This window comes from Telmatherina bonti, assembly GCF_933228915.1.
Source record: "Telmatherina bonti genome assembly, chromosome: 19".
Taxonomy (NCBI): domain Eukaryota; kingdom Metazoa; phylum Chordata; class Actinopteri; order Atheriniformes; family Telmatherinidae; genus Telmatherina; species Telmatherina bonti.
In genome coordinates, this window is record NC_136617.1 from 22,770,007 (window position 1) to 22,786,598 (window position 16,592).

The 16,592-nt window shown below is 39.5% G+C and overlaps 1 protein-coding gene across 1 annotated transcript; it reads left to right on the plus strand.

Annotated features, from left to right (window-relative positions):
• On the plus strand, positions 1 to 1,501 carry twist1a (twist family bHLH transcription factor 1a). Its single transcript, XM_079258953.1, has 2 exons — positions 1 to 719; positions 1,085 to 1,501. The coding sequence occupies exon 1, from the start codon at positions 142 to 144 to the stop codon at positions 679 to 681; it is 540 nt and encodes a 179-aa protein (XP_079115079.1). The 5' UTR covers positions 1 to 141; the 3' UTR covers positions 682 to 719; positions 1,085 to 1,501.
• Positions 1,502 to 16,592: the final 15,091 nt, after the last annotated feature.

Below are 16,592 nucleotides of genomic sequence, written 5' to 3' on the forward strand. Positions count from 1 at the left end.
TGTAATCCAAGTCCACACCCCAGTCTGAGCTATATACTCTTTAGTAACTGTCGTGTTTGTTGATGTTGTGACCACTTCAGTAGATTTGGGTCAGGGGTTACAACGGTCCAGCAGGCCAGGAAAGAGGTTTTCCAAAAGACAATGCGGGAAAACAACTCCTCCCCTATGGACAGCGCTGGCAACAGCGAGGAAGAGACCGAGCGTCAGCTGCCGCGGAGAGGAGCGAGGAAGAGACGGACAGCGCGGAGGAGCATCGACGAAGAAGAGGAGGGAGACTTGGTGAGTCCGAGCCCAGGAAAGAAGAAATGCAGGAAAAGTTGCGACGAAGGAGGCGGGAGCACCGGCAGCGAGGCCAGCAGTAGCCCCGCGCGCTCCTTCGATGATCTGCAGACGCAGCGCGTCATGGCCAACATCCGCGAGCGGCAACGGACGCAGTCCCTCAACGAAGCATTCACGTCGTTACGTAAGATCATCCCCACCCTTCCGTCGGACAAACTCAGCAAGATACAGACGCTGAAGCTGGCGGCCCGGTACATCGACTTCTTATGTCAAGTTTTACAGAGTGACGAGCTGGATGCGCGAGGGACCAGCTGCAGCTACGTGGCGCATGAGCGCCTCAGCTACGCGTTCTCCGTTTGGAGGATGGGAGGCTCGTGGTCCCTGTCTACCACATCCCACTAACTTAACTGGAACAGGACTTCTTGTGATGGGTCAGCACGGTAAGTTGAACACCTTTGACTTTTCATCCCACAGAGATAAGATTTGTGCCAAACGGACTGTGTGCGCATTTACGCACAGCCTGCAAACTCACAAGTCAAGGAATTTTTCACACCAATAGGAATATTTTGGCAACAAAATTTCAATCAGACATTAGTTTGCGTTTGAGTGTGCCCATAGAAACCATAAAATTTGAGTTATTTGTCAATAAGCACAAGGTATAGGGGATGCCTTTTCAGCGGAAAGCAGTGTCATGCTGTCATGAGGGCAGAATTGAGTTATATCATTGCACATACAGCCCATAAATACAACAAGAGATGTCTATAAGTTGATTGATATTTTCCTTAAAAGAATGTATCTTTTACAGATTGCCCAGACTGAAGACCAGTGGATCAGACCAAAGACAGATGAGGGCCAGGCTCAACCATTGTGATCAAGCAGTCTTTCCATATTTCCCATTTGCATGGACAGTAAAGTTTGCAAGGGAGCACTTAAGAGGACAAGACGGATATGAAGAAAAAAGAGACCACTGCGACTTTGAATGTTGTAAAGACAAACCAAACTCTTACAAACTGCTCTGCTTTGAAACGTGAGAGGAAAACTACAAGCCACTCCACATTTCCCGTGACAGTGTTTCACAGAAAAAAGAAGTATTTTGTATTTATTTTTCTACACAGGTATGAAATTCCTTTTCCCCTGTCTCAAATAAAAATTATTTATTTTGGGGGATCACAAAACGCTGTATGGATCTATAGACTTTGAGGATTTTATGTGTTGTACATATTTGGTAACATGTTGAATAAAGAAACAAGGTATCTTTCATTTCTCATATCCAGACATTTATTCAGGAGGCTACATAAAATAAACAGATCAGTTCCATGACTCTCAGGTTAAGCTGAAGGCAGTTATTTTTCTCCCAAAAACTCTTACATCTGTCAAAGTCGTTTTCATAATCATTTCTCCATGGTCTAAATACCTTGAGGTTTTGTGAAGTTTGTTTTTATTGTTGGTGAATCTACAGTTAACTAACCCAAAGTGGAGGGGACAAAAGAAAACATCTCACAATGCTGGTGTATTCTGTAGTGATTTGGGATCTGGGAAAGCCATAATTAGCTAGTGGTCTGTTTGAACATGGTGAATTTGAAGCTGTGGGAGGCATGCATGATATTCCCAGATGTCCTGAATGCCATAGGTCAGCATGGGAGTCGTCTGCAGGTGCTGCAGCCGCTATATCTCAAGAGATTTGACAGATAAATGTGGTGTATATGGGTCATATTGTAAACTGGTAGTATCACATAATCATATATCTATGTGTAAATATATATACATATATATATATATATATATATATATATATATATATATATATATATATATATATATATATATATATATATATATATATATATATATATATATATATATATACATATCTGCAGTCATGTGAGTTTGAACAATCAAAGATAAAAGATTTACTATAAAGGGTTTTATATCTCTCTGGGGGATTGTTAAGAGACAATCATGGGAGCAATACTGTGTTTTTGCATCATGGGTTGCATGCGGAAGGTAAAGCCATCAGTTCTGACCTGAAGCCCTCATCGACCAAAGGGGGGAATCGATTCCCACCCTTAGATCACCGTGGCTGTGTTATCTTAAACTTGAGGCTGTTGCTCTGACATGGAGGAATGTCACCTTTGAGGCTTCAAAACACACACACAAACACATATAGGTTATACACACACAGAGGGGGATTTCTCACGCCTATGAAACAGGGAAATACATTCCACACAGAGGGAGTGAAACAGGGAGAAGAGGGCTCCTTCTCAGCTTCTGCCCCACTTTGATGTTTAAAAGTAATGGGATGACCACTTGTTATCAGTGTGAAGGCATCTGGCTCTCCAGCTTTAAGTGTACTATGATTTATAGACTCTTTGATGACTGACACACACTCGCACACACTCTCTCCAACTCATTAATCATACTTTATATCTTCTTGCTTTCACTGTCCTTAAACTGATCCAAGACAAAGGTATGGGCCATTGTGCATCTTAATAAAAGCAGGAGTTATAAATCTTTTTTGGATGGATTTCTGACTTTTATATACTGAACTAAATTCTAAGTTGAGGTTGGTTTGGTTGCTTAAGTGAAATAACAAAAGTCAACCTGTCTTTTTTTCACCTCTTCCAGAAAAGCATCTCATACTCCCAGTTCCTCTCTGAAGTCTCCTATTACAGGGTAACAAGCCCTGGTTTACATTAACCCTCAACACCACAAAAAGACAGGGGTGGGGGGAAGAGGAAGTCAGACTTAGACAGACGGAGGGAGAAAGAGGCTTGATTTGCAAGTCTGGTTTCCATTAGAAATAATTATCTGTGTTTCATCTTAACCTGAAGCAGCTAGTGTGTGTCTGCATGCATAGTCTGTACATAGATGTGTTTGACTTAAGTCTATAGCTTTTACTGATACGGCTCAACAGATAATCCTGAAGCCGTTCAATGAGCTCTGGCATCATATATGTATGTGTATATATATATATATATATATATATATATATATATATATATATATATATATATATACACACTGCTAAAAAATTAAGGGAACACTAAAGTAACACGTTGTAGATCTGAATGAATTAAATACTTTTATTAAATACTTTGTTCTTTCCATAGTTGAATGTGCTGACAACAAAATCACACAAAAATTATCAATGAAAATCAAATGTATCAACTCATGGAGGTCTGGATTTGGAGTTATACTCAAAATTAAAATAGAAAAACACACTACAGGCTGATCCAACTTTGATGTAATGTCCTTTAAACAAGTCAAAAGGAGCCTTAGTAATGTGTGAGACCTCCACGTGCCTGTATGACCTCCCTACAATGCCTGGGCATGCTCCTGATGAGGAGGCAAATGTTCTCCTGAGGGATCTCCTCCCAGACCTGGACTAAAGCATCCGCCAACTTCTGGACAGTCTGTGATGCAACTTGGCATTGGTAGATGGAGCGAGACATGAGACAGGAACTACTGGCACACTCCAGCCACATGAGGTCTAGCATTGTCTTGCATTAGGAGGAATCCAGGGCCAACCGCACCAGCATATGGTCCCACAAGGGGCCTGAGGATCTCATCTCGGTACCTAATGGCAGTCAGGCTACCTCTGGTGAACCCATGGAGGGCTGTGCGGCCCTCCAAAGAAATGCCACCCCACACCATTACTGACCCACTGCCAAACTGGTCATGCTGGAGGATGTTGCAGGCAGCAGAACACTCTTCAAGGTGTCTCCAGACTCTGTCACATGTGCTCAGTGTGAACCTTCTTTCATCTGTGAAGAGCACAGGGCACCAGTGGCGAATTTGCCAATCTTGGTGGTTTCTGGTAAATGCCAAACATCTTGCATGGTGTTGGGCTGTAAGTACAACCCCCACCTGTGGACGTCAGGCCCTGAAACCACCCTCATGAAGTCTGTTTCTGACTGTTTGAGCAGACGCAGACACATGCATATTTGTGGCCTGCTGGAGCTCATTTTGCAGGACTCTGGCAGTGCTTCTCCTGTTCCTCCTTGCACAAAAAAGGAGGTAGCGGTCCTGCTGGGTTGTTGCCCTCCCACGGCCTCCTCAACATCTCCGGATGTGCTGGCCTGTCTCCTAGTAGTGCCTCCATGCTGTGGACACTACACTGACAGACACAGCAAGCCTTCTTGCCACAGCTCACGTTTATGTGCCATCCTGGATGAGCTGCACAACCTGAGCCACTTGTATGGGTTGTGGGCTCCGTTTCATGCTACCACTACAGTGAAAGCAGCACCAGCATACAAAAGTGACCAAATCATCCACCAGAAAGCGTCGGAACTGAGAAGTGGTTTGTGGTCACTACCTGCAGAACCACTCCTTTAATGATTGTGTCTTGCCAATTGCCTATAATTTCCACCTGTTGTCTATTCCATTTGCACAACAGCATGTGAAATTGATTGTCAATCAGTGTTGCTCCCGAAGTTGACAGTTCACTTTCACAGAAGTGTAGTTGACTTGGAGTTACATTGTGTTGTTTAGGTGTTCCCTTTATTGTTTTAGCAGTGTATTTATACTGCACTTCCAAGAAATTTTGGATTTTATGCTTCACAGCTATTTACATATTTTGCAGGATTCAATGTGAGATGGAACACTAAGTGATGTTAATGTAGGACACGAGTATTTTTCTTTTTCTTTTTTTTTTTTTTGTGGTTTTTATAAACACACTTAGAGCAACTGACCATTGACCAAAGTGCTGTATATTAGAATGCAGTTGAGAGTTGAACTCTCATGAGATTTAAATGCCAAGGAATAAAGGTAAAATGTACAATAAATCTAAAAACTGAAAGTGAGGAGGCCTGAACAAGTGGGGGCTATTGGTTCCATGGTCCATGTGAACCTTAAAATCCATCATAAAATGTAATGGGAGCCACACTACAGAAGCACCTGTAAATGTGGTTGTATTTAAAAACATTTAAGTCAATCAGTTTATATACATTCAAATGCAAGTGTAAATTACCACACTTAGTTTTTAATTGTTTCTTTTACATTGGCAGAGCATAAAACAAAGGTGTAACAAAGGTTTATAATGGAAATTCATAACAATTCATTTAAACCTCACTATGTATTCAAAGAATACAGCAATGATTAACAAACACAGTGGTGTGGTGGTTAGCACTGCATCCTCACGCCGTTGCTGGTTTGAGCCTTTGCTGGGTGGAGGTTTGAACTGGGGCTTTTCTGTGTGGAGTTTGCACATTCTCCCTGTGCATGCATGGGTTCTGTCCGGGTACTCTGGCTTCCTCCAACTCACAAGACATGCATGTTAGCTTAATTGCTATCACTCATCACATGCAAGTATGTGCCAAATGATGATAGAATAGAAAGAATACATTTCTAGGGCAATGTGCTGCATTTGAGACAATATTGTTTTATTGCAGGGTTGTTTTCATGATTTTTTTATTGTAGCAAGACAATACTAAACCATACTCTGTATAACATGTATGAAAATAATAAAGTCCTGCTGTTGAACTGGCCAGCGTGCAATCTAATGTTGTCACCTTTTCATAACATTTTAAAAGTTAAGAACTAAAAGAATGCTGTAAAGAATGTGCTGATAAGCTGATATCCTATTTCTTTTAGGAATAAATGTCTTTTTAAAACTACAGTAATGGTTTCCCAAATACTTATTAATACAGGGACCACAATGCAATGATAAACATGCTGGCTGGTGTTTTTTAAAATGTGCTTGACAATGTCTTTTTTTTTTTTTATTTTAAAGCAATTACAGTTTCCTTCAATATTGTCTGTTTTTATCTTTATACTATTTCCCAATAAATCTATAATTAAAATGCTGAGTTAATCATTGTACATTATTTTTATTTACATGCTGTCCCATCATTCTTTTACCCTAGTCCTGGTACTGAGAATTAATAATGAGAACGTTTCTTCAACATTAGCAGGGAGGGATATGGTAACAAAAGAAGTCAGAGTCCCTTCCAAGTCGACCTAGCAGCCATAAACATATGAGCATTTACTCAAATTCATCCCCTGAGGTCGGTGCCAACGTCACCCATCAGCCCTGACCCGTGACCTCTCAAACTGACCCTCTCCCCAGAATGCAGCGACCCCCAGCTGGACCACGAGCCACTACATTCACCTCCATAGAAATGCCCACTCAGTCCACTAATACTTGTCAGATGTACATACAGAACAAGAGAAAAGTGCAGAGAAGTGACATGGAAGATGGGTGGGAATTAAAAATGCACAAGTAGATGAAACAGCAGAAAAAGAATTCGAGCAAGAGGCAACAAACTTATATGAATTCTCTGAGCTCTGTTGCCCAAAGCTGTTTATCTTGCAGATTGAGTTAAACACAAGCCCCTCATAACTCTCCACATACCAGACAATATCACAGTGGCCCCGCTTTACAAATATAAACATAGCCGTATTATCAAAGAACTGCACAGCTCATTCAAACACATAGGCTCATTCTCCTAATTTAATTTACTGCACCCAATACAGTGCCTTTATTGGATTTAAGCTTTCTGAACTTTTAATTTTGGCTGAAAATGGGGACCTTTTGGCGGTCTGTTGATTAAGGTTAAAGAGGTTTTGCCATGTTTACCTTTATAAAACCACAGTGGTTTCTTATCATGTGCAGATCTATAGACTATCAGTATGAAAAAGCCTAAGGTCACGCACAACCCCAAAGTGTGTTATATGCACAGAGAGAGGACATTGTTTGACTCAACATAGGCCCTTTCACAGAGATGGGAATGAGGCTTTCAGTGGGGGAAATGTATGTTTCCTTCTTGTGTTAACAGAAGAATGGATTGTTTTGATTAAATTCACAGTAATTCAGATGATCTGATACACACACAGACACACAAAGAGTTGCATCATCAAGGATTATATAAGGTTTTTGAGCTTTTCTCTGTTGGAGGCAATAAGAAGAGCATAAGCAGAGCACAGCCATAGTTTACTGGCATTCCGGGGGCCCCTGTCATGAGTGAGTGTGCACAAACACACACAAACATTAGGGCGGACTGAAGGATGATTTGGCAGTAAGAGCAGCTCCAGCCTTGGTGTTGGTCTAAAGGGAGCTGAGCTGGGAGAGAAATAGACTTTAAAATGTGCAGCTTTCCCTCTGGTGTTAACTGTGGGGTGGTCTCCCTCTGTTTCTTTCTCCACCTTCTTTTTCGTTCTATCTCCTCAGTCCCTCTTTCATTACACTCAGGTGGTCTTTCTTGGTCTTTCCACCTCTCTTATTCCATCTCTTCATATCCTACCCCTCCTTTCTTACTGCATCTTCATCTTGTTCTTTTATTTTATCTCTCATATATATTCTTCCTCTGTTTAATACACCCCCTCTGATTTCCTTCTCTTTTTCAAATTCCACCCTTTTCTCCCTTTTTTTCATTGACCTCAATGAACAAACACAAAAACATTCATCATGTCTTGCTGTTTACTTGTTTTCTGCTCTTTAAAGGTTTGAGCAAGTGTGCTGAAAGAGGGGGGAATAAGCACTCTGAGACAAAGAGAAAGATGCCAGGAGAAAATAAACTTACTGTTGAAGTGGTTATCGCCAGCCAGCATTTTTCTAGGCTGTTGTACTCTGACTCAGTGTGTGGGTGTTTTCTTTTTTTTCCTGTTTTTCTTTTTGACTTTGCAAAAAGTTTAATATTAGAACATTATATTTGCTTTCCTGACTGGTGTTTTTCTGTCTGCGCCTCTTTCTTTCCCCTCTCAAAAGGTGTTGGTTGTGTGATTTTATAAGCTTGGCGTTTGGTGTTATTTGAACCATTTGCATGTTTTTTCAACTCCTGTAAAACTGGCCTAAATGGCTCATAATTCCCTTCCCTTCACTGCCTGGTAAAGATTAGTGCCAACTTTGAAACTCTCTCTCATACCAACAGACACTAATAAACTCTAGTCGTGGCATACAGACAGGAAAAGTGTAAAGTAACACCACCTCTGAAAAAAAAGGAAAAGAGGCAAAAGATCTTGAGACCAAAAGTACACATAATAAATATATAAAGTACAAGTTGGGAAATCTGAAATACAAAAAAGAGAGACATTATGTAAAATCTCTCCTATCAATCCAAGTCAAGTATGAAATCTGAAAAAAGTTGTCATCGATATGTATATCAAACTTCTCTGTTCTGATGGAGACCTGAAGGAGATCACTGCAAAGCTTCAAGTCACACAGATGAGTTTTCACCCCCTTTTCAGGCTAATAATGTTATCTAAACTTTCATATCAGCTTGTAAATATTAGATCATCCAGATGTAATTGACAATTCCACCATCATATTTACTATTTTTAAAGAACAAACAGTATAATAAAAGGTGTCATCTGATCTAAATGTTGCTTGTGTATGCAATATAAGTTCTTCAGATCATTTGAGAATTTGAGACTTTTGCTCTGCCTGCATTGTCACCATATTGTCAAATCAAATACAAATCATAAACTCTGCCGAAGGTGATGATCTGGGCCTAAATAGAAAGAAAAGTCTTTATTTGACCCTTTACCCAAATTTTTTTAAACAAAAACTAGAAAAGCAGTCGGAGACCTCTGCCAAGCGCCTCATTTTCCCTCATATTGTGATTTTCACCAAGTTTACAGTCCTCATTTTATATGGATACAGAATTAGATTACTAGATTCATTGATAATAAATCTACAGTGTCTTTGACTGTACTGTGGTGTTTGCTGCATGTTTGTATCTTAATTTGTTCTAAGGCACCGATGAAAATTCCAAAAATCTCATATTTTTTCCTGTTCTGGATAGTATCCAGAATATATCCAGGATCCAGATATGGTTTTATCTTATAAAACCTGGTGGGAACATCTCCTCCTCTGACCATTTATGGTGGAGTTAAATGTATATATACTGAAAATGAGCCTATCTCGCAATAAGGAAAACATTCCTGGATACGATTGGTGATCCAGAAATCTCCCAACATTTAATAGAATATAAGTTCCAAGAAATACAAGACCCTGAAAAAAATCATAAAACTCCTCCAGTATTTTTTTGAGTAAAGTTACGAACAGACAGATAAACACCTGCAAAAGCATAACCTGCTTTCCATCCCTGTGGCAGATAAAAAGCATTTTTATACATTTACCAGTTATTACCAAATGATACAACAAAAGTCACCGTCAGGCAGAAGACAATGATCAGATTGCGTAGAACAAGTGTTTGTGCCACATTTTTACCATAAAGTGATGCAAAACTATGTATTGAATTTGATGTAGCCTTACAGGGTTAAAAAACAAAAACAAAACACAAGATACATGTTTTACTATGTAGAACAGGAAATATAGTTTTCTGAAATGTAAATAATAATATCAACCAAAAGAAATGCCACCTCTTTACAAAACACAACCAAGGTACCATACAAAGAGGGCTGAACAACTTAGCTGGTGACTGCATCTGCTTGTGATCTGAACTAGCTCTGTTCTGTTGAAGAGATACTCTTCCTCTGATTCTCATCATCCTCACTGCAAGGTCTGTGCTCTGAGCTTTCATTGAGTCATGAAGCATGTTCATTACTGACAACTGAGAAACAACACATAAGCTTCAGTAATGTAAAACTTTTCATCCACATTCGTCTGTTGAACAGTTTTTAAGTAACAAAGTATAAAAAGACAAAAAGGTACAAGAAGTGTATGTTTGTGTGTTTGAGGAGTAATGTTACTACACCAGTGTGTGAGGTGTTATTGGAGTAAATTAAACTGCTCTGATAGAAGATGGTGGCTTCCAAAAACTTTCTAAATGTTTTTAACCATTATTTCACCCTGCTTACCCCTTATAAAAACAAAGACAATGTTCTTGTATTGCCTTCCTTGTAACTGCTGTTAGTCTAAATCCTGTGGAGCCCAACTTTACCACAGTCAAGTTGCATCATAGTGAAAAATGCTTACCTTGAATATTCAGCACTTTGTCTGGCTGACTGGTTTGACCAGATCCTCTGAAACTTTATATCTAAATGATAAAATCCCCACATTCTTTGGAATGTAATACTGTGAAATGATAACTCAAACAATCTCATAGTGCTGAATGCCTCCCTATCTTTGCTTCTAAAAAACACTGAAAGAATCTGTTGGATGTTTTTTTTTCTCCAATTCAAGAAGGTTGCTGACCTACTGCTAACTCCACCAGGTTGTTTTATTTGTCTTTCCAAAAACTATATATGTATAATTTGATCAATCTTTTGTACTCTGTTTATTTACTTTTTAAAGGATGAGTTCAATAAAATGCAGTAAATTTATTTATGAACCTTTTCCGTTTACACAGCAGGCTAAAATGTTTTGGAATCAGGGCTTTATGTCTACAAGTGCACGTTTCAAGTGTAACAGTCTCAAGAAATGATGGCATAATAAAACACCAGACGCCAGCACTACAGCAAGGGAAAGATGTGTGTGTGTGTGTGTGTGTGTGTGTGTGTGTGTGTGTGTGTGTGTGTGTGTGTGTGTGTGTGTGTGTGTGTGTGTGTGTGTGTGTGTGTGTGTGCATTAGAACACATGCATGTGGAACAGTTATAAATAGTGGGATCATCTGGAGTACATTAGAGGTACAGTGTTTAAGTGAACAGGTCCGCTACCTGCAGCCACAAAAACCTCAGAACAGACACTGCCAGTCCCCAAGCTAGGGACACACACACACATAAAAAGAGAGCTAAAACTAATCATGAGAGACTAATTAATTTAGTAAAACTAGAAGAAAGCTATGCACAGAAAAATAGACTTGGAGGAAGTGTCTTACACAACATCACCACTGGAGCATGGTAAGTCTTGGCTGCATAACTTTAAGATAAACAGGGGTTATTAGGAAAGGCACCACAGGGATATTAACTCCACTGGTAAAGAGTGGGAAAGTATAACGTCTGAGCAAGGTTGTTGAGCTTAGAGTTGATGATATAACGTCCTGTGGCCACACACAATCAGCACCTGCATGCAGCCAGTCATGACTTCCCACCTTTTTCCACATATAAATAAATGTTTGAGGAAGTTTGTAGAATGACGTCATTTTACTTCTTAGAAACAAAACTGTCCAACTTGATCATAAAAATGAATCTTTTGAGTGCTTATTAAAACAAGTTGTAACTGCTTGATTGCTTTTATTCACTACACCCTTTCAGATGATGTCCACAGCTGACAGGGATGTTTTCCAACTTTTAGGAAGATCTGTTTTGGCTGCATATGCGCTACAACTTTTCCACAAATCTAAAGTCCTAAAAATCAAGGGTTGGCGTAGGAAGTGGACCCTCCCCCCTCAGCACATTTACACTCACACACAGTGTAACCTGAGCCACAGGAAGTGGTCCTGCGCTGCATCATGTCAGGACACACAAATTATTCACCATTTGAAAAATGCACTTTTTCTCGTCCCCTGTATTTTCCTACTCCCTTCTTGTCTTCTTCTCTTCATTTACTGTTTTCATTCCACGTCCTCCAGAGAGAAAAAAAAAGTCAGGGAGACAAAAAACTCGACTACCTGTGTTATCTCAAAATGAGCTGCAGACCAAAAAAAAAAAAAAACTAAAATAAGAACTTTGAAAAAAAAAAAAAGCTGCCACTGTGGTTGTTCAGGCCCCAGAATTCCGGGAAACATTCTCCTACGGTGTTCCCTGAAGACCTTAGATATTCCTGCCCACAGTATCCCCACAGCGCCTTTATGGAATTTCCTAAATGGATGTAAAGCAGGTTTATTTGAACTCCTTTTGAACAGTGAAACGGGGATCTACCTTATCTCAGCAGGTTGTGTTATTTTGCAGTACGAATTCAATAGTAAAAAGACTAAAAAGAACTGTTTTATGCTTGTGTTATAAAAATAGATGGAAAAATACAATAAACCCACCCAGTTTAACACATAATGTGGGCAATCGACGCTGTAAAACCTCCTTCCACTGACCTCACCATTAAGAAAGTCCAGACAAAACAGGAATTTCAGAATCATGTATCACAATATTTGGTTTGAGAATCAATAACATCTGAGCAGAAAGAGTTCACACACAAAACCTCTGCTTGCTTTACTGATAATGGGTTATTCAGATAAAACTGACCAAGCAAAAGCAAAGGTGTTTTCTTGACTTTTAATGTTGTTATAACGGTTTCTATAAATAAACTTGAGATGAAAAAGCCAACAAACCAGATCTAGTTCAGCTGGGTCCATTCATGAAAATGTCACGACATGTAATAAATCATTATCATCGTTTCAAAACTCATACAGCTGATTGTTGATTATAGGATATTTTCTCCAGCTGACACAATGTCATTCAGCCAAATATAAACAGAGAACAGCAGTATGTTTGAAGTGTAACTTCAACTACTTCTACAATACATCAATCAATCAATACAGTACGCCACACTGCATTTGTTTCCTCTTACGTCAGTTGAGTAATGTATTTTCATTAGCATGCAATATGACTGGGATCTCAATGTTACACAGCAGTATCACTTATAAAGTCTTTGTTCTGTATCAAGGTGGGACATGACTATTCTGTCATTATGCACTGTTATGCCACATGTCATTGATAAAGTTTGGGTAAATATTAATTAATTTCTGTTTTTATGAAATTACAAGAAGATGAACTGATCACTACATGTTTGTAGTTTTAGATGAGACATTGTTTTCTTGTTTTGGTTTTTTTGTTTGTTTAATTTTGCTTTTGGTTGTTTTTCTATCTTTTGAACAAGATTTTTGCATGCTTTTTTTTTTATTTCACAGCATCATGACTTATTCAAAGTGTTTAAAAAAATATGTTTATAAGAGTCATCAGAAGTAAAAAATAATAAATAAACACTGCTCAAACTTAAACAACACAATGTAACTCCAAGTCAACCACACTTCTGTGAAAGCAAACTGTCAACTTCAGAAGCAACACTGATTGATAATCAATTCCACATGCTGTTCTGCAAATGGAATAGACAACAGGTGGAAATTATAAACTATTGGCAACACACATCCAATAAAGGAGTGTTTCTGCAGATAGTGACCACAGACCACTTCTCAGTTCTGATGCTTTCTGGCGGATGGTTTGGTCACTTTTGAATGCTGGCGGTGCTTTCTCTCTGGTGGTCTACAACCCACACAAGGGGCTCAGGGAGTGCAGCTCATCCAGGATGGCACATCAATGTGAGCTGTGTGCTAAAACAGTCAGAAACAGACTCCATGAGGTTGGTATGAGGGCCCGACGTCCACAGGTGGGGGTTGTGCTCACAGCCCAGCACCATGCAGGACGTTTGGCATTTGCCAGAGAACACCAAGATTGGCAAATTCACCACTGGTGCCCTGTGCTCTTCACAGATGAAAGAAGGTTCACACTGAGCACAAGTGACAGATGTGACAGAGTCAAGAGATGCCATGGAGAATGTTCTACTGCCTGCAACATCCTCCAGCATGACCGGTTTGGCAGTGGGTCAGTATGGTGTAGGGTGGCGTTTCTTTGGAGGGACGCACAGCCCTCCATGTGCTCGCAAGAGGTAGCCTGACTGCCATTAGGTACCGAGATGAGATCCTCAGACCCCTTGTGGGACCATATGCTAGTTGGCCCTGGGTTCCTCCTAATGCAAGACAATGCTAGACCTCATGTGGCTGGAGTGTGCCAGTAGTTCCTGCAACATGAAGGCATTGATCTTATGGACTGGCCTGCCTGTTCCACAGACCTGAATCCAATTGAGCACATCTGGGACATCTTGTCTCGTTCCATCCACCAACGCCAAGTTGCACCACAGACTGTCCAGGAGTTGGTGGATGCTTTAGTCCAGGTCTGGGATGAGATCCCTCAAGAGAACACCTGCCTCCTCATCAGGAGCATGCCCAGGCGTCGTAGGTAGGTCATAAAGGCACGCGGAGGCCACACACACTACTGAACCTCCTTTTGACTTATTTTAAGGACATTACATCAAAGTTGGATCTGCCTGTAGTGTGTTTTTCTACTTTAATTTTGAGTATAACTCAAAATCCAGACCTCCATGGGTTGATACATTTGATTTTCATTGATAATTTATGTGTGATTTTGTTGTTAGCACATTCAACTATGGAAAGAACAAAGTATTTAATAAAAGTATTTAATGAATATATATCATTCATTCGGATCTATAACGTGTTACTTTAGTGTTCCCTTAAAGTTTTTGAGCAGTATGTGTGTGTATATATATATATATATATATATATTTTTTTTTTTTTTTTTTTTTTAAATATATTATCATAAGATGTTTGTAAGTGAACAAATGATCAAGCCTCATGTATTTTGGTAAGCAGGCTCTGTGAACTGTTTATATTCTATTATATGAGCTTAGTTAAATGTAGAGAAAAGGGGGTTATTTCTAAAAAAGAAATGTGAGGTATGGTTGCGCAAGGATGATGCTTTGGACTTGTTTTACTTTCAGTGACACAAAGGGCATCATAATTAAATACCAACAATTTCCAGAAGAACCCATCAAAACAATAAAAATTGATGAGCAAAACTTAATCCTGCTTTAAATATTGAAGAAATAACCTTTAAATTAATCCTTTCTGAAAATAAAGTTGTTTTCTCACAGAGCTATTGACGTTTACAGAATTTTTTTTAACGTCATTTGCAACCACAAACTTTTCCATGCCTCAGTTCATCCATCAAGAACAGCAAACAGTCCAACTTGTTTAATGCATGTGTGACATGCTACCAGTAGACCACGGGAATGTGCACATATCACTCAAATGACAGAGTTTTTGTGAATCAGGAAGTGTCAATTCTCATCCTGCCAAGACTCATGACATTGTGGATTGTATTAGGGTCAGGCCTGAGATGATTGTGTTAAGTGAAGTTTGGAAGAGTCCTGACCATGCAGGTTTTCCCCTCAGGCAAGTGATCAGGGGGACAATTGAGGGCATACATACACAAGCATACACTCACATACCCGCAGTCAGATTTTGGAATAAACAACTTGTTGCATCACACCCTTGGGCAACTTGGCCCAGTGGCCTTCCCTGGTGACCCTTGTTACTGTGGTGATTAAATATTGGGAGCCCTCATCTGCAAACATTTAGCCAGTGTCACCCCAATCTGCCTTGTGTCACCATGCCACCATAGATTCTCCTGGAACACACGCACCCAAGCAGCTGATGCCTCACATTGTGGCCACAGAAATACCAAACTTTTAAATAAGATTTATTTGGATGACATGCAGAAGATTCACCAAGTGACTTAAAATAGTGAAAGAGATCAGCTTGATGGCAGTCTCATGCTCTTGGCCCTTTTACTATGTACCTGTGCTAAACATGTAGACAAAAATAACACACACTTATTTTGATGGAAATTGAACTCACTTAAGAACAACAATACCTTATCTAAAATCAAAATCCTATTGTTGGCTATGAGTTAACAAATAATAGTCCAATAACATGGCTGTTAGTGGCAGGATTAACCCCCTGTTTTTTGTTGCGGCAAAGTTGAAGGAGTCTTTATCAGTCTGAAAATTAATATCAGCTCCTTTCCATATCTTCTTCATTTCAATTCAAGTTTGCAAGGAAATAGAGCAAATGCCCACTACCGTGAGAGCCAGTCAGGTTGTCAGTCCATCAGAAGGCCAACACAAAGACAAATAACGATGAACATTCACAACTACACTCAACTTAAAATAACAGTTAACTTAACATGCATGATTTTTGACTGCATTATGAGATTCAAACTAAAAACCTTTTTTACTGCAATGCATCGTGGCTAATCACTACACCACCTGCAGCCCAATATTATATGAAAGTAAAAACTATAGACATAGCAGCAGTGTTTGAAAGTTTTAATACCTTATTTATCATTGTAAGTCGGGATTGAGCACTTAGTATAAGTGTGGCACACCAGAACAAATATTTCTCATTTTTTATGTCATTTAAAATAAAAGAATCACTTTGTTCATTTAGGTTTAACAAAGGCATCATTAAATTAACCATTGATTCTCACCTTCCACCTCCTGACCTCTGAACTGTGACATATCTGTCTTTTTTCTTCAGGGCAGACCATCATGAGTGCTGTTACCACAGGCAACTTGTTGGCAATATATACTGAGTAGAGCAATATAGCGTGGCTATTAGTTGCTGGTTCCTTCAAGGGATTCTGAGATAGTGACCAAGTCACTATCACACCCTTTAATCTTAATGCAAGATTGTCATTAAAAAGTTACCAATCCAAAATTCATTTAACACAGCAGTAGAAAAAACACTTCCATAAGCATCCTAGTGTGTTGTTGGACTGAGGGGTCTGCACACAATTTCTTTGGCCAAGGGTTTTCATTTATTGGAGCAGGTAAGACAGACACCAAGGGGCTCTAGCCTGAAACCTTAATGCAGCTGACTGCGGAATGGACAGCACAATTTTAG